This window comes from Porites lutea, chromosome 7, assembly GCF_958299795.1.
Source record: "Porites lutea chromosome 7, jaPorLute2.1, whole genome shotgun sequence".
In the NCBI taxonomy this organism is placed as follows: Eukaryota; Metazoa; Cnidaria; class Anthozoa; order Scleractinia; family Poritidae; genus Porites; species Porites lutea.
Window position 1 is genome coordinate 12,517,304 of NC_133207.1, and position 20,677 is coordinate 12,537,980.

A 20,677-nucleotide genomic window follows, 5' to 3' on the forward strand; every position below is an offset into this window, starting at 1 on the left:
ACAAGACATCGAGCAAAGAAAGCGCGAAGACGCCACCGTCAGAGGGACAGACGTCTGCGTCGTCCTCGCGTCGTTCATCAGCGCCTCAGACACCAGGTGAGAGCAGGGATACGGGACGGCGCTACACGCTACCTTCCAGAGACGCCCATTCGAAGATCTTGAATCGGCGGTTATCCTTGGCTGAGAGTGTCATCAAAAATTACAGCAAATATATTCGAACCCCAGACGAGTCCCAAGCAGAGCGAACAACTTTAGCCAAAACTGAAAAAGATATTCCGCTCAAGGAGAGTAAACAGGAACAAGTAAATAAACAACCTATTGAAGCCATTTCGGAAGAAGAACATACTACGCGCTTGAATATCCAGCCCATCGTTGCAATTTCGGAAAGTGAATGTTCGCCTGTCGGGAATACCGAGATTGTGAATCGTGATACCCCCTCCATGATTCCAGCCAGTAATTTCCTGAATATCCCTGCTGTCTGCCCTCTTGGATCGTCCTACACAGTGCCGCCAAGCCCGGCCACTAAACCCAATGGCGCGTTTTTTGACGCTTCTGTTCGTCGGAAATCCTTTAGTGGTGAAGAATTGTCACTGGCCAGGAGTGTAACAGACGTTGCTTCAGTTTCCACAAAGGACAAAGTTGTCGCGGATAAAGTAAAACTTCCCAGGTTATCGGCTGCGCAGACAAGTAAAGCTGAGAAGAAAAAGCTTTCTCCGAAGAGCAGGGAAGAAGCCATCCAGAGACTACGAGGTGACTACGAAACTTTGGCCAAAAACAAACGGCTAAGACGCGTTGGTCGGAAAAAGGGAACGGTATATGAACAGCTGCAACGAGACCGAGAACGGCGTGTCAGAGAGGCACAAACGTTTTACCATGAAATGGATCAAATTACCAAATCACTGAAAGCTATCAACAATCGGTTAGATGAGAGAATTAAGGTTCTCAATTGTAATGAACCACATAAAGTTAGGTATCAACGAATCTTACAAATTGCTTTTGCCGGGCTTCCTTTCAAGAAACTATAACTTCAGCTAAAGACAACTCTCAGGCTGTTTATGTTTAGTAAGCTCCATATGTGGGCAAAAGATGAACAGTAAGATATAAAATCATTGGATTATGTGCACTGCAAAACTGGAGGGATCAAAGATCAAAGAACCGGGATTTATTCTGAAAGATATTTGGGCTTTTGACGAGATCAAATTATTAACGAGCTGCCTGCTCCCAACCAAAAGTATCCATGTCTTAATGTGATATATGTAAAATAATTTTTTGACTAGCGTAAACGCTTGTTGTGCAGACTATAATGTTTTGAGCTCCGATGAAAAGACTGGAAAAATTGTTGAAATATCTTTTAAATTCAGATTTGCTATCAGTTCAACAACTATCTTACTATTTTACAACATCATGATATTTTGACAATTATTTAGAAAAATCATTAACAGCTTCTAAATTATACTTAGCTCTGTGGGTAAGACAAGTTAACCCAATTATCTCTAATTCGCAAAACTAGAACAAAAATATATTTTTTCTTTTAAGCAAAGTGTGTGGTATTTTGTTTGAATAATATTTTCATTTTTGTTTAACGGTCAACAACAATGAAAGAGTACCCTTTGTATTTACTGAATAAGATTGTTTTCTTTATTTATTGTTTCAAAAAGTATGAAATTCCAAGATGGCCATTATCTCACTCAGTAAGACCCTACTTTAACTATTAAATTAAAATATTGTATGAAAATAAGAAAAGCCTTTGGAGATAATAACTTTGTTTTGTACATTAAAACTTAAGATGATCAAGTAACCATTTCGGTTTTCTTTTTACCATATGTGTATATGATACGCTGTCGATTGAGATTTATGAATTTTTAATAATCCGTTTGTTCAAAAATTGATCTCAAGTCGACCAGTAGCATCAACAGCAAGATTTTTAAAACAGAATGAACTTGTAAGTGTAACTTTGACGTCGAAATGTAATAAACTCTTCATACGACTAATAGGAAAAATGATCTTTAATCATTAGCAACGATCAGTGTATTGGCAACTTCATTAATGACTCATCGAACACTTGCGTGGTGAATATCATTGAATTAGCATTTAATCATTAATAATAATAATAATAATAATAATAATAATAATGATGATGATGATGACAATAATAATTATAATAATAATAATAATAATAATAATAGTAATCTTTTACAAGTACCAAGGAGGATTGACTATAATGTATTTGACAGGTTATTAAACTCGAGACGTTCTTTCTAACTGAGGGATCTGTTCATATTGCGCGGTTGCGCAAGGAAGATACCCGTTCGATGAGCATGGATAGATAATATCTTCATCGCAGTGGTTCTTAGGCCGTGTTTCTGTTAAGTCCTCTGATGAAGGATTAGTTCTTTGAGTCACATTTACAGGTGAGTAACCAGCACTAACACCGATTTTCCGCGACCTTTTACCTCCCTGGATAAATTGTTGATTATTAACATCAAGGGCGTCTCCCAACTCCTCGTCTTTGTCAAACTCTCCGTTTGTGCACGCTTCTACTTCATTATCGTTGATCAGCGGCTGGCATTCGGCCACACGTTCCTTCATACAACCTGTACTCAATCGACCACGTTGTTCTTGTATTACTTTGGAAGTTGTAGAAGCATTGCAAGGCGTGAATGCACTGTGCCGCCGCTTGGGTGTTTTTGATTCTTGGTCATCGTCACACAAGTCTTTACAGCCTGCTGGACCTTGGCAGTTGCTTGGCAACGCGTTTCTAGCAAGGCTGTATTCCATAATGGAATAAGCAGAAACAGCTCGACAAACAACTGGCACTGGTGTAACTGGTAACTTAGTTCCTACCTCATTCAAACCGTTATCATTTGGCAAAACGTTATGAGCTGAATTCTCCGTTCCGGTGTAATTTTGAAAGTTTAATGTCTTTGCACTTGTTTCAAGACAGTCGTTACTCGAGCTGGTAGGTGATGTCATTTCCCTTTGCGTGTCGTCTGCATTACGTACCATTCCGGACAAACTATTTGCACTTTCGATATTAGGGTCACTTTTACTTAAATTTTCCCCTTCTTCACTTCCTTCTTGTGGAAAGCCGGTTGATGTATTTAAGTTTTCGCTTGTCTCAAGATTCTTCTCAGAGATGTCGTTTGAAGATTTCCCGCGAAACACTGCAGAAAGACCGTCATATCCATTACTATCTCTTCTCTTCCCATAGTACTCTACAGGCACGCTTAAAGTCACTTGTGGAAGGCTGCTTGTAAAATTCCCATCGCTCTCTGTCTGTATAAGGGTTCCACCAATCCCATCTGCATTTGCGGTTGTCCCTTGTGTTCCATCACTTCCTGGGTTCCTCAAACTTGAACACGAACACGTCATGCGAGAATTTAACGAGCAAAGGCTTTGTACGCTGGCCTGGTCTGAAAGAAGGATTATGGGTCCTTTGCCACTCAGAGCATTACAAAGTTCGTTGTATCCCCGCGGTAAAGCATTTAGACTGGACGCCGTAGACGCGCTTTTGAGGCTAAAAGACGCTGGTGACACGGCTCCCCGTCGGAGGTGAAGTGGGTAGAGTGATTTATTTAATAATGGGGTCCTGTGGGTTTCCTTCTTTGACTCGCCTTTGTCTTCTCCAGGAACATAAAGAAATGCATTTTCTCCTGTCGTTTGAGGACCTGTCAAGTAATAGCAATCTGTTAAGATCGCGTTCGGAAGGTTAAAGGAGGGCATTTACGGGCTGATGTGAAAGTAATTAGTGCAAAAGAGAGGCAAAACTGGAGAATTGAAGGATTTAAACAATTTATGTTTAACCCATTCGCTCGTGGAGATTTTGCCGAAAAACGCGTTTTGAAGCTGGTCGAGTGGTTTTCTGGTCACTGTCGTGCTCTACAGAGCTAAAACTTACCACAAACCGGTTTACAGGTCATACACTTAACGGCCTTCTGATCCAGATGCAAAATATCAGCTTGCGAAGTTCGGGCATGCGCAGAAAGCAAAATTTGTTTTTTTTGTTTAAAGGTGACCCAGCAGTCATGACTTTTACTTTTCACTTTCTCTCCTCCCCTCTTCTTTCACTTTTCTTGCCTCATTTTTTTTCTCTTGCTGGGCATTTAGTAGGCTTCATTTTGGTGGGAAGAGTTTTTAGGAAAGCTTTTAGGATCTTAGGATTAGGTGAAAGGAAAGGTAGGTGGGCAATGGAACAAGATTTTCATGGGGATTTTGAGGTCAATGTTACATGGTTTTTTGCCTCTTTCTCCGGTGTCCTTGACTGAATTGTGCTCATTCTGGTATGGTTTGAAAGATCTCTTCACTCTGCCATGTCAGCGGACAAAGTTGTACTTGACCGTTAAAACTGATGACGTCACAAGGGGTAGAAAGGACGTGGATCCGCACGGGCGGTTACGGGCGGCTCAGGGGCAAATGGGTTAAAAGTGTTAAAAGGTCAATTCCGTGGCGCCTGTGACATTTTTCTCTGGCAGTGAAACCCCAAAGAGTGAACCGTTTTATAAAGCAGTCATAAAAGTATAGACATAAAAAAACTGAACACCCGACCAAAATGTTGTGGACCTACGATCTGAACTCACAAATTGGGCTACAGTCCAGGTCATAATTTGTTGAAATACTTCCGGAAAACACAACATAACTAACTGGTTTCACGAATACATGTATCGCTTCCCTCTCCTAGCCCTGAACATCAACATTGAAGGAGAAGGGGGCCTAGAATTAGCAGTCCTTTAACAATTATGACCGGGATCGATTGTAGGTATCTATTTCGACAAATAGGTAAGGTGTTGTTTCATTTCATTTCTGGGGGCTCTTCCAATTTCTCGGCCTATCTGTAACGCCAGAGAATTGTTCAATATCACGGACCGGAGCAGAACCATATCCTTTCTGACTAACACTTATCATTCAAGATCTTACCTTCTCTTTGGTCTCTTGCGATGTCGATGGCTGATGGAGATTTAGATGGTGGATCAAACTGTAGCGTTATCCTGTCTGTTGACCTTTCCCTCTGAGGCTGGTGATCCGAAAACACCGAATTTAAGGACTTACTGCGACTTGCAGTGGATCGCTTCAAAGGCCTAAGCATCCTCGACATTGAACGCAAAGACAAGAAGGAGGACTTCTTCAGACTGCCTCTTGGAGTCATAGTGCAGCTTATAGAGACCTCCGAGGCAGGATAACTACGATCTGTCTGTCTCTCGCTGCACAGAGACATAAATTTGTACTCATAAACTTCATCTTCTTTGGCACACTGTGTTCTTTGAGTGTTCATGGACGTGAGAGCATGGGAAAAAGCCACCCGCCTCTTCTTGGGGGGCAAGTTGAGCCTCGCTTTGGCGTATGTGTAGTAGAGAGAGAAGTTGCTGGCGACCACGGACACTGGTAAAGCAATGACAAGCACTCCACAAACAGCGCATGCGCTGCCAACGGTCTTTCCAATCCATGTACGAGGATGAACCTCACCATATCCAACCTATGGTAATAATTGCATCAGTTTTTTGTCACTGTAGGCGTCAAATGCCAAAACAATTTGTAAGAAAAATGATTGAGCTTTTATTTCGCACGTCATTAACCTGCTACATTAGCCCAGGCGGCAATTTTTCCGTTATTGTGGAAAGCGAAATGCTATATCTGAAGGAACAGTAAAGGCTGGATTACTGTTGGTTTTAGTTGAGATCATCATGTTACTCCATCTGTGGACCAGTTGTTTATGAATGAAGTTGAACCGTTAACCCTAATGAAAGTTACACTTATCTGGCTCCCAGGTGTTTCAAACGATTTATAAAATAACTACGATAGTACGCGCGTTCTGATTGGTTAAAAACCTATGGTTTATTGTGCCGGTAAACTCATAGAAAACTTAAAACTATTTTATAAAAGCAGTAGACCACACTTTTCTATGGGTTTACCGGCGTGATAACCCACGCGGGATGTTGGGAGAACACGAGAAAAGCTTGTAAATCACGAGCCGCAGGCAAGTGATTTACAAACTTTTCGAGTTTAATTATTGCATAAATCGGCTCTATTTGTGAAATATAAACATGATCAACAAAACTACAAGAATTCACAACGCAAGGGCAAAAGCACATGTAAAAAAACCAAAAGGGGGGTCCGAGTCCCTGAAGACTAACATGGGGCTTAGTTCCCACACGTCCGTAAACTAACAATGAAACAGAAAAAACTTTCAGTGCGGAACATCCTCCCGCCCGATGCATGGAGTGCATCAACAAATTGATCAATAATGTTCTCATGAAGCTCAATATTTGTCAATATTTCTTTGTTAGTTCAGTCAAATTCAGCGGCAAGATAATCACCACAGGCTTCAAAAAGGTGTAACCGGATAAGACCATCACGACCTGGATGGTTGGAATCCACGCGCGCACGTTGCCACTGACCCCGAGCTAAGTGATCTTCGCTAACAAGGACCAAGTCACCTTGTTACCAAGTATCTCGCGACCAACCGTAAACCATTTTTTGAGGGGTGTCAAAGACTTCAGGTACTCAGCATGCCAACGCTTCCAAAATCAATTGACAAGTCTTCGTTGATACTGAACACCTAATGATAGTTCTAGAAGTGTGTTCCGTAACATGGGTGTCTTTAGCTGGGGACGCTTGAAGATTTCTTCCAATGAGAATCTAAGCAGGAGTAATCACGCTATAGTCACCAGGGTCTGCACTTAGGCAAGTAAGAGGACGACTGTTCAGCTTGCCTCAATCCCAGCTAAAATGGTTGTCAGCTGTTCAAAGATTTTCTTTAGGGGTGTCTTGACACTGTTCATAAGATGGTCGTAAAACCCACCCCACCCATCTCTTCATGATAAACTTCCACTGAATCTTCTTTCAGACAACACGACTTGAGTTTTGTCAGCTTCAAGTACTCTCCAACATTGCTGCAGATTTTTCTCAGCACTCTTGAATGTTTTTGCATTATCTGAGCAAATAATACTGCGCATTTCTCTTCTTGCCACCATTCGTGTCAAGGCAAGGAGAAATAGCTCAACAGTCATGTTGCTTACTAACTCCAGGTGTATTGCACGGGTAACTGCGCTGGTAAATAGACAGATGTAAGCCTTTTCACCTCTGTCTTTTAAATACAATGGACCAGCAAGTCCAAAGCAACATTGGTAAATGGCGGTGCAGGCTTGATCCTGTCTTCAGGAAGGGGTACCCTCTGCTGCATAAACGGCTTTGTGTGATAATGGCAACAAACTAGGCAGTTCTTTACTGTTTTGCGGACTGCTGATCTTCCTTTGATCAACCAAAATTTCTGTCGTAGGACTGATAAAGTATACTCGACGCCAGCATGGAGTTCACGGCAGTGAACATCTTCAGTCAGGAGCTTCACAACAGGATGGTTGGAAGGCAAGATAATGGGATGCTACTTCCCTTTCGGTAATGAAGACTTATGAGTTCTTCCTTCAACGCGAAGTAAGCCACTAGTAGGGCACAGAAATGGATTTAAATTTGCCAGCTTACTGTCCTTCAAGGGATCACCATGCTTAGCCAACGAAGCTAGTTCGTGAAAACTTGTGTTCTGTACATGGGCTATAAGCCACTCTTCTCCCTCTCGTATTTCTAATCCAGTTAAAGGAGTTGAAAGTCTCTCTTCTTCTTTCAACTCATCGAGTTGGGAATGAATCTTTTGATCCATGCGACAGTTCTTAACAATTGACTGTATCTGCTGAACCTGGTGTAGTCAATGAACGGTTCTCTGGTTGGACAGCACAGCTGACAATAACTTTACTCTTCTTCTCCACTTTGACTGCTTCATTTGGAGACTTTGATCTTAAATCCGTTGGTCAATCCTTTTCTACCTCTTGCAACCAAGAGGGCCCTTTCCACCACAACCGACTCTCTCTAAGCTTACTGACAGATAAGCCTCGGGTAGGTAGATCCGCTGGATTATGCGGCCATGGGCAATATCTCCTAACACTATGATTCATCAGTGACTGAATCTCAATGACACAGTTAGCAACAAATGGTTTCCACTGTGAGGCTGATCCTCTGATCCAGTGCAAGGTGGAAGAATTGTCTGTCCAAAAGACAATGCGGCTAATAGGACAGTCGATTGCATCTTTATCATAGATTCACAGTCGACCAGTTATCACTACAGCCATTGGCTCTTAGCGAGGGAGAGTAATCTTTCGAAGAAGAGCAACTCTTGTGTTAGACATCACAACACTTGTAGACGCCTTCCCTTCTTTAGGAACAATTCTAATATAGATGGCGGTGGCATACGCAACTTCTGATGCATCACCAAATTCGTGTAACTCCACCTTTGCAAGCTGGCTTAAAGGCCAATCAATGTAACTTCTTGGAATGTGAAGCTGTTCAAGCTCTGAAAGCTCTTGAACCCACTGAACCCACTTTCCTAGGGTAACTCATCATCCCAACCAACACCCTGGGTCGACAGCGCTCTGAAGCAAAAGTTTTGACCTTACTGTAAAACGCGAGATGAGACCAATTGGATCGAAGATCTTCGCTGCTAAAGAAGCTAGTTATCTCTAGGTTACGATGTCTCTGATTTCAATTTCAGAGTCCAATTCAATCATAAAGACAAAGCTGCCTGTTCTCGTATTCCACTTTAGACCCAAAGCTTTCGTAAATGGATGCATTCGCGGTAGGTTACTCTCCAATCTGATCAAGCTATCTGATGCTCCATCTTTCTCTGGAATGGCTTGCATAACCTCAGGCGAATCACTGGACCATTTTGTCAAATTGAAAGCTGCTTGTTCCATAAGCTGCTTTGAACTTCGCTGTAATCTCACGGCTTCACGTACAGTATCTCTCCCTGAGGCAAAGTCGTCAACATAAGTGTTCCTCGGGATTTCATCTGATGCTTCAGGGAATGTTTCTTTACATCTCCTTGCATGCTCCTGTGTAGCACAGATGGCAAGGAATGGACTAGAAATAACTCCAAACGTAACTCTTGTCATTCGATAAATCTTAGGTGTGGCATCGGGGTCCAAATCTCTCCACAGGTAACGATGCGGTCCCCATCTTCTTCTTTCAAGCTAATCTTCAAGAACATCTTTTCAATATCACCCATTAGCCCCGCCTGATTTTTTCTGAAGCGCAGAAGAATTCCGACCAAATCTGGGTGTGATGCAGGGCCCGCTTCTGAGCAGCTGTTAGAGACACAATTGAAATCTCTCGCAGATGCATCAAATACAACCCTTGTTTTAGTTGTCTGCTATCTTCTTTGATAACAGCATGATATGGAAGGAAAAGTAAAGGAAATTCTCTTTCGCAAAGTGTCCTTAGCAGATTTTCTTCCAAAACCTGAGACTGCGATTCCCACAGTCTTCCCGTCAAGGCCAAGGTCTTCAACCACACTCGGTTTGACAAAGGACGTTTGGGAACCGGGATCAAAGAAACATCTGACAACTTTTTTGCAACCATTGGATCCACAAAAAACAGCAGGAACAGTCTGCAGGATCACCTTTCCACGTGAGTTGACCGCAATGGAACTTGCTACTATGGAAGACAAAGAGGGAGGAGCTGCAGATGAGGATCTTGATTGAGAGGATTTTGACCTGGCTTCTTCTGGCTGAGACTTGACTGGTTCCAAGTGCAGGAGACTGTGATGTTTACCACGGCCATATTTACAGAGTGGTTTTTGACAAACTTCAGCTCTGTGACCAGTTTCAAGGCACCGAAAACACAGGCCTTTGGATACCACTTTTCTAAATCTTTCTTTGACTGGCAATGACAGGAAACTGACGCACGACCACACCCAGTGGTTTTACCAAAAACAATGCTCTCACGCCCTTAAGTCGTCGCGCACAAGGCAGAGGTAGAGTACCTTCGTGAAGGTTAGATTTAGAATGGCCAACTGTTTTCCTGTGCAGGGGACTTTGATTCAAGAGAGGGAGGCTGGGAAGACTCCTTAGCTCTTATTGACTCTTCTAAGAAGGCAAACAATGTTTTCACTTTCACATGGTCCTCTTTATGGTCACCAATTTCTAATTCCCACTTCTCCACAACCCCTTTCGGTAGCTTGTCAACAATGAAAGGTACAAGAACAGGCCCTAAAGTCTCGGAACTGAACTTCTCGCAGATTGATTCAGCAGAACGAACATACCCAACCACTTGATCATAAAATTTGCGCATGGACAATGCATCTTCATAATTCAAATGTGAACGGACAAATGACAAATGACAAATGAATTTGAACGTGACAAATGGATTAGGGACATCATGTGTGAAACAAGAATCAACCGCGGATGGCCAAATCGTTCCTTCAGAGACTCCAATACTGGCTGATAATTCTCTTGTATGATTGCAAACCCTTTAACCGCTTTGGCGGCCGAACTTTTCAATCATCTCATTAGGTATTCTAATTCCTGAACATCAGCTTAAGATGGATTATCCACCACTAAGAGTTTAATTGACTGATAATAAGACTGCCAGCATAAAACATCCCCATCTAAGGTTGGCAGATCAATCTTTGGAAGCTTCACTTGTACCTTGGGGCATAACGAAAACGGCGCTTGGGCTGCAGTTGAATTACTTCCCGCGTTTTCCTTACCGACATGTTTGCTTTCTAAGTAATGCATCATTTTCTCCGTGTATTCAATGGCATGCAATTCGTACTCGTTAGGACTCTCACATTCTTCATCAATCCCTTTCTCCTCTAATAGAGTACACACCGAGGCCTTTTCTTCTTGAAGATCGTTCCATTTATTTGCAATGTTGTCTTTTAAAACCTGAATTCCAGCATGGTTATCGGGGAGACAGAGTTTCGGGGAGACAGAGTTTCGTCGATAGACTTTAAAGTGTCCGCCACAGACTTTCTAAGAAAACGTCTTTTCTTCTTAATAGCCCCCAGGTCATTCACCAATTTGATACACAATCTTCACTAACCTTGAATGACAGTTTGGTTCCTTACAACACTCCAAAATTTCTGCAAAGTTCACGAGAGATGATGGCGCCAATCGCCGCACTTCCAAGACCAATTTGACCAAATGCTTCACCACAAACGGAGGTTCAATTCTCAATTCTCCGGTGGTATCTTTAAATACTCACCGACACCGTATATCTGGCTACTGAGGGACCATGTTTCAAACGAGTTATTGCATAATTCGGCTCTATTTGCGAAATATAAACATGATAAACAAACTACAAGAATTCACAACGCAAGGACAAAGGCGCATGTAAAAAACAAAAAACAAAAGGGAGGTCCGAGTCCGTGAAGACTAACTTAGGCCTTGTTCCCCACACGTCCGTAAACTAACAATAAAAAAGAAAAACGTTCAATTAGGAACACCAGGTAACTTGCCTGGTGATAACGAAGGTCATTGTGTATCCTCGTACGCTATAATGAGGGGTGTCCCAGTTACGACCCGCGTGGAATGTCTCAAAGGCGTGGCGGTTTATGGTTTTGATGATATTTCTTTTAGAATTCCAATGAGCCAACGAAAAACTCTCGGGAAATTGTGACATATTCGATTATATGAAGGAATGCTTTTAATGCTTACCGTTGTCATTGTGATGACTGCCCACCACATGCTCTCGGGGACGCTTTTGAAGTCACTTGCAAACTCATCCTTTTCCAAAAAATATACAAACGAGGCAAATACTACCATAACAAATGCCATGATTATTAACAACAGGCAAAGCTCGCTGGAGCTCGCTTTTAGTGTGTTCACAAGAACCTGGAGAACATACGACAGTTTGAAGATCTGAAAAATTCGTGCTGCTTTGAGCATGACCAGCATCTCCAAAAAACGGACTTTCTCTAGGGACGGGTAGAAAAATAGCACGTATAATAAAACTAACGGTACGAGGTCGGTCCAAGTGTAGGGATTCTTGAAGAAAGCTTTTTTCTCGGGCGAGAATAGGAGCCTGAGAGCAAAGTCCATAGTGAACCATGATACACAGATGAGATGAATAACTAATAGGGCGATATATCTAGGCGCAGTTTTGTCACTAAAATGGTCCAATGTTGATAAAGCGAATTTGATTATATAGGCAGTGAAGACGACAAGTGAAATGATTCCCACCAACTAAAAAGAAAAAAAACAAGAAAATTTAAGGCATTTGGCTTAACCATATGCGCCGTAATACAATTCTTTTTTTCAGCCTTTTAGTACCATAACCCTCCATATCAAAATTTATGGTGTAACATGCCAATTTAAATTCTGTAAAATGGTAAAAAGAGTAGCTAGAATCATAAGAAATTGACTTCTACTGCTTCTTGAAAAGACGATTTACATTATGTTTTATCCGCAGACTCAGTGGCCTCATTTTCAATTATGATACTTGAAGCCGGATTGTATCGAGTTATTGAAATAATACAATCAGCTTGCAGGGCTAATACACACCAAGTGAGTGATCAGACTGTTGAATTTTCAATCTTACCTTTGCCCAGAATGAGGTGTAAGGCTCCTCAAGGCTCTTCCAAACTCTGGGTTGATACCGAGACCACCAAGATGGTCCCTCGTCTACGTCCTCAAAAAGTCCTGAATCCCTGGACTGGAAGTCGTCGTCTGAGTCCTCTTCGTAACCAGGAAGTTTGAAATATTTCAGTTTCTCCTGCTTTTCTTTGTGTTGCTTGTAATTTTCCCAACAACAGGTTTCTACCTATTGAAAGAACACGAATATCCCTTGAGAATGAATGATGGCACTTGATTTGCTTTTCAACAATCACCGGTTGATTTCAGGGTATAAATCAGGGGCACCCAACGACGGTTTCCTCCTATATACATTGAAAACACTTTTTAGTCTGTCCAGAGTACTTTTAGATCTTTAGAAATACATTCTAATCGGCGCTATAAAATTTATATCTGTTCGGTCATCAGGCTTCATTCGGGCTTCAGTATTATTTCCCCGAAAATTTTAGATCCAATTTGAAGTTTTACGAAAGTGATAATTTTTTCTGATTCCTCCGTCCATCGCATTTTCGAATCCGAAAATTTTTAAGTTTCCTTTTTCTGCGAAAAATAGCTTAATCAGGGAAGTGACAAGCAAAAAATTAGACTTCAGAAAATCTTAGGGAATTTATTAGGTACGCATCGAAAATTGTACATGAATGGAACGGTCATCTAGAAACTCTTAGCCCCGTTCATACTGAGATCGCTTAAAAACGAGATCGATCTCAGATAGGTTCTGAGATCGGTTCTGAGATCGCATTAGGACCTGCTCACACTGACGCCTTCTAATAAGACAAATTATTCCTAACTAGGGAGGATTAAGCAGTTTGTTTACCCTCTGGCTTCGGGTGAGATGGGTTGTGTGACAGAATAATTTTTTTTAATAAGAGTCGGTTCATGCTTAGCGAGCGTATATCGAGTTATGGATGCATGCAGGAAGTTTGGAGAGCACGAAAGAAGCGTAAGAGTTACGCCTTGAGCGGCTCAAGCTTCTTGAGTGCTCTCCAAGTTTCCCAAATGCACCACATAGCCAAGAAAAACACTTCAGTGCTTGTTGATCGTTAATTTAATTCTCGGAACGCGCGGCACAGAAAAACAAACGCTTCTGTTCCTGGTTACAAACACGCCACAATAGTCTGGTTCGAAAGAAATTTTTTTCTAAAACTAACAGTGAAAATTTGCTAATTCATTCGTTAACGAACAATGCAGTGGGAGCTAAGCAGAAACAAAGATAAAGAATCTTAAATACTCAAATGTTCGTAAAGGCATGGACGGGAACATGGTTTGGATTCGTTGAAAAGATGTTTATGTTTAGTGCCGGGAGGCGAAATCCAGAAAACTTGGTTTTTTTTTAGCGAAGACAACTGTCATCCTTCGTTATATTCATTTACGAACAAGCAGTCTTACATGTACTGCCAGTTCATTAAGGCTTCTTGAGGGGACCTGGCAGCAGTTGTTTTTGTGACTTATAAATTTATGTCTTCTTGTACGTTATTGCAAGAAAACGTTTCCTGCCTCCGCCGGATTGTTCGGTTATAAAAAAAGTGCATGAAGTTTTGCTTCTACTTTATAATGAACTTGTTTTCAAAAGGATAAACAAACGTTAAAAACGGAGGACGCTCTATACAGTTTGGTTTTTTCCTCGGCAACACAGACCAATTTGTGGTCTTTTTCAAGCTGAATGTCAGAAGTCTTTTCAACGACTCAGGCTCTATTATTTGCGAAGCATCTTCTAGCTTTCGTCGTTGGTTTTTAGTGGCTAGAAGCTCAATTCCAAAAATTCGAGAAAGTTCTTCTTCATTGCCGTCGATTTGTAGCCACTTAGTTGAGAAAAAGAGACGAAAATCCGAGTTTGATAGTTGAAGCTTTTAGATGTTTCGCGGACTTTTTTCAGCACTGCTTCCAGTCATGTTCAGGAAAGCCCCTGTTTGTTTACAGCTTTTGCAATGTCCGCATAAACGTCTGCGTTTCGGTGACTTTTGTCTATTTTATCGTGAATCCGACGTTTATCCCAAGCGGCGATAAGAGCTCTTGTCTCCACCGTTCTCCTTTTTTGCAGACTTTTTTTTGCAACTTGCAAAACCAATACTCCTCACGTGCGATTGGCTGGCGGGACTCTCAATGAGGGAAGGCTACTAAGCTGGATCGCTTTCAGGGCGTGTTTGCGTTCTCACTCGGCCCGGAACAATGTAGATCGATCTTGGACCGATCTCAGACCACCTCCTGAAGCGATCCCAGATCGATCTCAAGAAAGTGCGAACGTTCACATTCAGCTCGTATAAAGGCCAGATCGATCTGAGATCGATCTAACCCCTAAGTGTGAGCGGGGCCTTGTTCTTCAAGGTATAGAAAATTCTAGGCAATATTCGCTTCTCCGAACAGTTATTTTACAGGAAACTGTCGTTGGGTACCCCTGATAAATTTGGAAGCTTTTAGAAATCATGCTTTGATATTTCCGCTAGTGGGTAACGAAGCTGATTTACGGCAGATTAAAACAGACGACAAAAACGTGCCACTTGTTATGCAACATCTCCGAAAAAACGAGTTGAATGGCGATGTTGCACGTTTTACTACTTGTGTTGCAACAAATCAAGTCATTTTGGGTGGCAAAATTTTCAAGTTGCACGATTTTTACTGCGCGTTTTACCGTATAGCTTTTTAAAATATATAACGCCAAGCTTTTTAAAATATATAACCACCCTCCTTGGTTATGTTATTACGTCTCATTTGGAGTTGTAGTTTTAGTGACTCAACTGCTGTGAACAGAAAAACTAAGCCAAGATGGGGGCTCTCACTACACGCGGCTAAGCCCCAGTGATTAAGTTTCTCGTGAGCAGCAAAATAACAAACGAAACTCACGATCAAATAGGCGGTGAAAATACAACAATCACCTGTAAAGCGAAATGTGTTATTTTTTAAAATTAAAATTGTGTTTCTACGAAATGGGATTTTAAGTTAACCATGCCTCATATTTGTCAATAGATAACATTTTAACGATGTCCTCTTTATTATACTGCGAAAGTTCAGGCTTTATAATGAACCGGCGCGTTTTACGCTCGCTTGTGATAATGCGTAATTTTACTTAAATTTGCAGCTCTAAGTGCTTGACTGCTGTGTGCAAAATACGCCATTAATATATAATGAGAAGAATTCAATTCCCTGTAGTAGTTTTACTTTTTCATAAAGCTTTCAAAAATGGATATATAAGTTTTTAAGTGTTAAGGGCCCATACGAATGAAAATGAAAGTAGGAAAAAACGAAAGAAGAACGAAACGACCGAACAGCAAGGTGTGTAAGTGAGACTACTGTTTTTATGAATGTTTACTTGCTCAATACGTGATCATCTAAGCATCAAATTTCTATCACAAAAATGAGCGACATCTTATCATATTAGATATCGATCGATGGACAAGGTTTTTTTTCGCACAGATAATTGAAAATCCTTATGTTTACACTTTTCCTTCAGAAAACCACATTATTTGCCCTAATGATAGAGGTTGTTTGTTGTCCTTATGTTTTCATGCTTTAACATTGTCCAGGTGAACGTTTTGCGTTGAAATATTTATGTCACAGGGCATGCACCATAGATATTTTGTATGTGTCTGCGCGTGTTTATGAAACACTTCCGCATGTAGAGTGCAACTTTCCTTTCTCGCGATTTCGTGCTCTTATTCTGGTTCAAATAAAGAAAAAGGTGGATTTTGTGCAAGTATTTACAACACATGAGCAATTCTTTCCTTCTCTGTGGTGCTTATTCAAGGAAGAATTAAACAAATTTTCATCTATTTTGCTGATAAAATTGACTATCTTACTATATCTCACTGCTTGTCAATAAATCCTATCATAAATTAACGCCATGCTTAGGCTTCAGTCTGATTTGCATGCAAAACAACAGATTAATTCAAAATAATAAATATTATGGCAGGCAGTTTAGGGCAAATTCCTTATCAGAATCGAGGTCACGTCTTAGCCTGTAAGCCTTGTGCTGAAACATGATTTTCTTTCGAGGTTAGCAAATATAACTGAAGTTTTAAGCTTTTACCTGTGAACACTCGGAAACGTAGGAAGATAATGGCTTTCTTATATAGCACCTGTTTATATGTTAGCATATCTTGCTTGGAAATTAAAGTTGGTTATGAATATCGATCGTCTGTAAAATACATACATTTAATATCTGCACATTCAAATATCGATTCCTGTGTTAAAAAAGGGTTTGAAGAAGGGAAACGAAATGGTAGATATTCTGATCCATGCTTTGACTAACTTACTCTTGACTGCTACTGTAGTTGTTCGAGCTTTAAGGCGAAAAAGATCAAAGAGGATTACAGCATAACCAGATTACATCCCTAGATTGTATTTTAAAGTCAATTTTTACAACATTTTCATTAATGGCTCTGTGAATAAAAAACACAAAATTAATGTTCAGCCAAAATGAGTATATTTTTGGTTTGAGACAATAGTCAGCTCGCATGGTTTTCTAACCGGCGAAGTTGGAGTTTTTATTCGTTGATTGTTTCAAGAAAGAGATTGTTCGCCGCCGAAAGCGAATATTTTTTAAGAAGCGTTTTTCAATTGTATTACTATTTTTTATGGAGCTCCTTAACGATCTTTGTTAAAATTCTGTAAGAATAGCAATCATAATGAAAAATACGATGAAAGAGATGCAAGTTTTATTAGGTCAAGTTTGGTTTGCGCACGTTATAAGACGAAGTGTACAGCTATCATTATCGCGCTGACACTAAGCGACGAATTGTCGATTTGCAGCCGTGTGAGCCGCTATTGTCAAAGCAAATTAAAATGCATTTACTTGTAGAAGACAATGTAGAAACTCGCAACCGCTTAATGACTTCTGAACAGATTTTGTTTCTCGAGCCTTAACGTTTATTCGGTGTCAGCTTAATACGTATTTGTCCTTTGATTGAAGTTTTTTCAATTGTTACCAACCGCAAAGACACGCAAAAACGACGATCTTTTCCTATTATATCCAGGCACTGATTTCAAAACGTTCCGTTGTGTAGACTTAATTCTTTTGCTATTCTAGTTAAATTTTTTTCACTTCTCTGCAAATAACATTTCATGTTTGTCTATCGCTTTACCTCATTTCATTTTTAAGGAGATCGATTTATCAACCTTTGAAATGAATGTAAACATGTTAGCAAAACCATTTTAAGAGCTATATTGTCGAAACGCGACGGGAAGGAACAGACGCTCGGGCCAAAAAATATAAGTTCGATGAATATAAAATAATTGAACCTGGACAGAAATCATTGGCGCGCGCGTGAGTCAGTCATATTTTCATTTCACGGGTAGAGCACATTTATTAAAATATTTATCAAATCTCTCGTGTTTGTTTTTATACCTTATGTGACCTCGATGAAGTTTTTTTCGTTTCTTAATTTTAACTTTATACGGTTACGTTCTAACAGATGCAAGTAGTTTCTGAAACCTTCGTTTTTAGGTTTATTATTATTCAGCATCTCTGTTGTGGAACGAAAATTTGATCTGCTCGGGACCTTAATACAACATAAACATGGGTTCTAGCATAAACTGTGTTAAGTTTCGTTTCGCTTTGTACCAGTGCATGTGCTTGCATCTCACTAAAGAGAGGAGTGTAACTGTTACTAGTAGCGTTACCTGTTGTTCATCAATGCCCCAAAATCCTAACTCTTCTTCAAATAGTGGCCCGCAGACATCTGACGGACAATGCAGCCTTCCCGTGCGATAAAAATTCAATATCTGCGCGAAGACTCCTGGATGCCTATCGAAGAAATACTCTCCTTTCGATGCGTCATACTCAGGGGATCTCGCCACTGTCGTGTGATGCTCCCCAAGATAAGAAAGACGTGTATCTGGGATTGTTTTCAGTGTGCTTAAGAAGGTTTCATGCCGCACACCTCCGACATTCAGCACAATGCGGTTTGAGCGCTTCTTTTCTTTACCAGAAGGCATGCTTTAGAGAAGCTTCCAAACCTGCGAAACAAGATAAGCCAGATGACCAGTTATTGAAGCCCCAGACGGTTCAGTAGATAATATAAAAAAATTGCTATCGCGTCTCTGACTGACGCTATTTCCTCGTGGGTTAGAGTTTTTTTTTACTCACTTTATGTATGTGCAATGTTTCTTAACAATTCGTCTTATATGAGGCTGTGCTTTGAGTAGAAACGAACGGGAGAAGAACGTCATTTATAGCTGAATTGTTTATACCGTGTGTTTCTGTACGTAAAGAGTTTGAGCTTTCTTTTATAAAGTCTAAATTATTCCTTTTTCTCAAGCTGTTTTTATCGAAATTAAATGCTCAAGGGTACACTTGTACAGGTGACCAATCACATCGTATCTTTATGACGAGCTCAGGTGACAGTGATATTTCAAATTTGTCTTACGAAGCAACAAATATTTCCTTTACATCTGTCTCCTTACGTCAATCACTGGGCGGAGCCTGCTTGAGAGTTCCTCAGTAATTGTCTTGACACCGATCACCGTTAAATTAAATACTGCCCAGCTTTCAGAGAATTGTTTACTGACATCAATATTAAGAACGCCTTGAGTGTAAAATATATGACCGGAGAAAAAAAACTAGATGTGCACTTCATGTGCAACGTCTCCTCTGAATTTTAAGAACCAGAAAACTAGCTATTGTAGACAAATGGTTTTGTTTAGTCAAGTATGGAACTGTGAATCTCTCTTATCAGCAAAAATTTCCTGTAGCGAGTTTGCCAAGATCGCTACTTAATTAGTATTTTCATCTGTTTTTTCCCGTTTCTAATACTGCCCGTATCACTTGCATATATAATTTCATATGCCCCTGAAGTCCTCTTAGATCGCTTAAAATTGTTTAAAGAGTACTAGCGAGCACTATTTTGAATTAAGTAGACGATTTTCCAAAGATTTCCTATTCATATACTGTAAGATTGATAGTTATGTATATATACTGATATTGTTCGCTAACAGCGCTAAGACTCCGAGACTTCTTCATTTCGCTTAGCTTTAATGCAGCAAAAAAATATTGTTCATTATGTTTAATAAATAAGTAGCGTTGCCTTTGACAATTTGTCATGACCTTAAGCACATCAAAACTTGCCGGAGGTAAACATATCACTGACGCGTGAGTAAGTCTGCAGTTTAAACCGAATCTTAAGCTGAATATTAGTTTCAATTGTTTTCTGTGTATGGCAGTAATGCAAAGAGGACTGACTGCAGCATTTTCGAGAGACATTCGTTTATGTGTCATTTTAGCTGAACTGACAGGTTATGAATGATAGAGGCAACATAAACACGGCTTACCATGTGTTCTCCTATTCACCGCTAATGTTGATGCAGCTTTCCCTGTGGGATAAATATTTATGGTTTAGGTGGCGATAAATAGCTTATCGGTGTGTTTGTCATGTTAATCAACTTCATGTAACACAGCACGACGCATGAGGCTGCTGCTTCATTCTTCCAAATTATTATTTACTCGTATTGATTTCTCTTTTTCTTCACGATAACTACCAGCTACCTTAACCTAACTTAATGTTCCTTCTAAGAACTGCTTCGGTTTTATTCTGAAGATAACTATCCAAACTATTCAAACAGTGGTCTAGAAAGTCGTTGCTTATTCGGCGGCTTCCTACCGGTTTTACTCAACAGTAGTTTTCAAAGTCGTCAATTGAATTGCAAGGTGGGCTCCACTAGAATAGTGAACATTTCGTGAAGATAATCATCTATTTGCAGTGTATAAAATGGAACAAAAGTTAGAATGAATTAGTAATACAGTGCTTTATCTCGTTATACCGTGAATATCCTTCCCTTGACTTAATTTGTGTTTGTTAGCACGCTTCAGTCTCATTCCCAGGGTCTCGCTTCTCCTTGTGGTCGAGGCGGAGGAGAGAAACACTGGGAACGAAAGAAGGCACACTGATAAGGGAAGGAATTTTTTGAAGGCGGTTCGGAGGTTGGGGCGTGTTGTCCGTTTTCAGCATTTTAACTCTGAGTTTATCTGACAGTAATTTCCACCCATTTCTTGCCGTCACACTCAAGGTTATGCTTTGTAGTTTTGTGAGAGTTTAGAAGCTGACTATCTTTGTTGGCTCAAAAAGTTTCGGTTAGTGCTATAAGCCTTCTTCAGTCGAAATGATAGGTGATAGTAAAATAGGTAGCGCAGTTAACGCACGCGCTAAAAAGTTGTTACGTAATTTACTTATAGACAACTGCGTAGTTATGCGGCGGGAGCAGCTTAACTGAGGAAGCAGGATGACAGAAAACACTTAAACCACGCTCTGAAAAAGCTTTCTAACTTGTAAGGAAAAGAGGTTCGTTGGTCTCTCAAT

General features: G+C 40.5%; 1 protein-coding gene across 2 annotated transcripts; it reads right to left on the reverse strand.

The window, feature by feature from the left end:
• Positions 1-1,807: 1,807 nt before the first annotated feature.
• Positions 1,808-19,695, reverse strand: LOC140942618 (uncharacterized). Of its 2 annotated transcripts, none has more exons than XM_073391546.1 (6): positions 19,653-19,695; positions 18,006-18,341; positions 12,361-12,582; positions 11,478-12,005; positions 4,915-5,470; positions 1,808-3,668 (listed from the first exon to the last, which is right to left on the reverse strand). In XM_073391546.1, exons 2-6 carry the CDS (start codon positions 18,318-18,320, stop codon positions 2,239-2,241), a joined length of 3,051 nt encoding a protein of 1,016 aa, XP_073247647.1. In that variant the 5' UTR covers positions 18,321-18,341; positions 19,653-19,695; the 3' UTR covers positions 1,808-2,238. The 2 variants fall into 2 exon arrangements, with proteins under 2 accessions (XP_073247647.1, XP_073247645.1); XM_073391544.1 differs by lacking the exon at positions 19,653-19,695 and adding an exon at positions 18,472-18,674.
• Between the last annotated feature and the right edge of the window lie 982 nt (positions 19,696-20,677).

Bases quoted from the DNA above. Each gene is read 5' to 3' on its own strand.
- LOC140942618 (XM_073391546.1), bottom strand. From the start codon at position 18,320: ATGCCTTCTGGTAAAGAAAAGAAGCGCTCAAACCGCATTGTGCTGAAT. The intron at 12,583-18,005 runs GTAACGCTACTA...TTCTTTCAATAG, and splicing joins GGGGCATTGATGAACAACAG to GTAGAAACCTGTTGTTGGGA. The intron at 5,471-11,477 runs GTAAGCATTAAA...TTATTACCATAG, and splicing joins CAGTCATCACAATGACAACG to GTTGGATATGGTGAGGTTCA.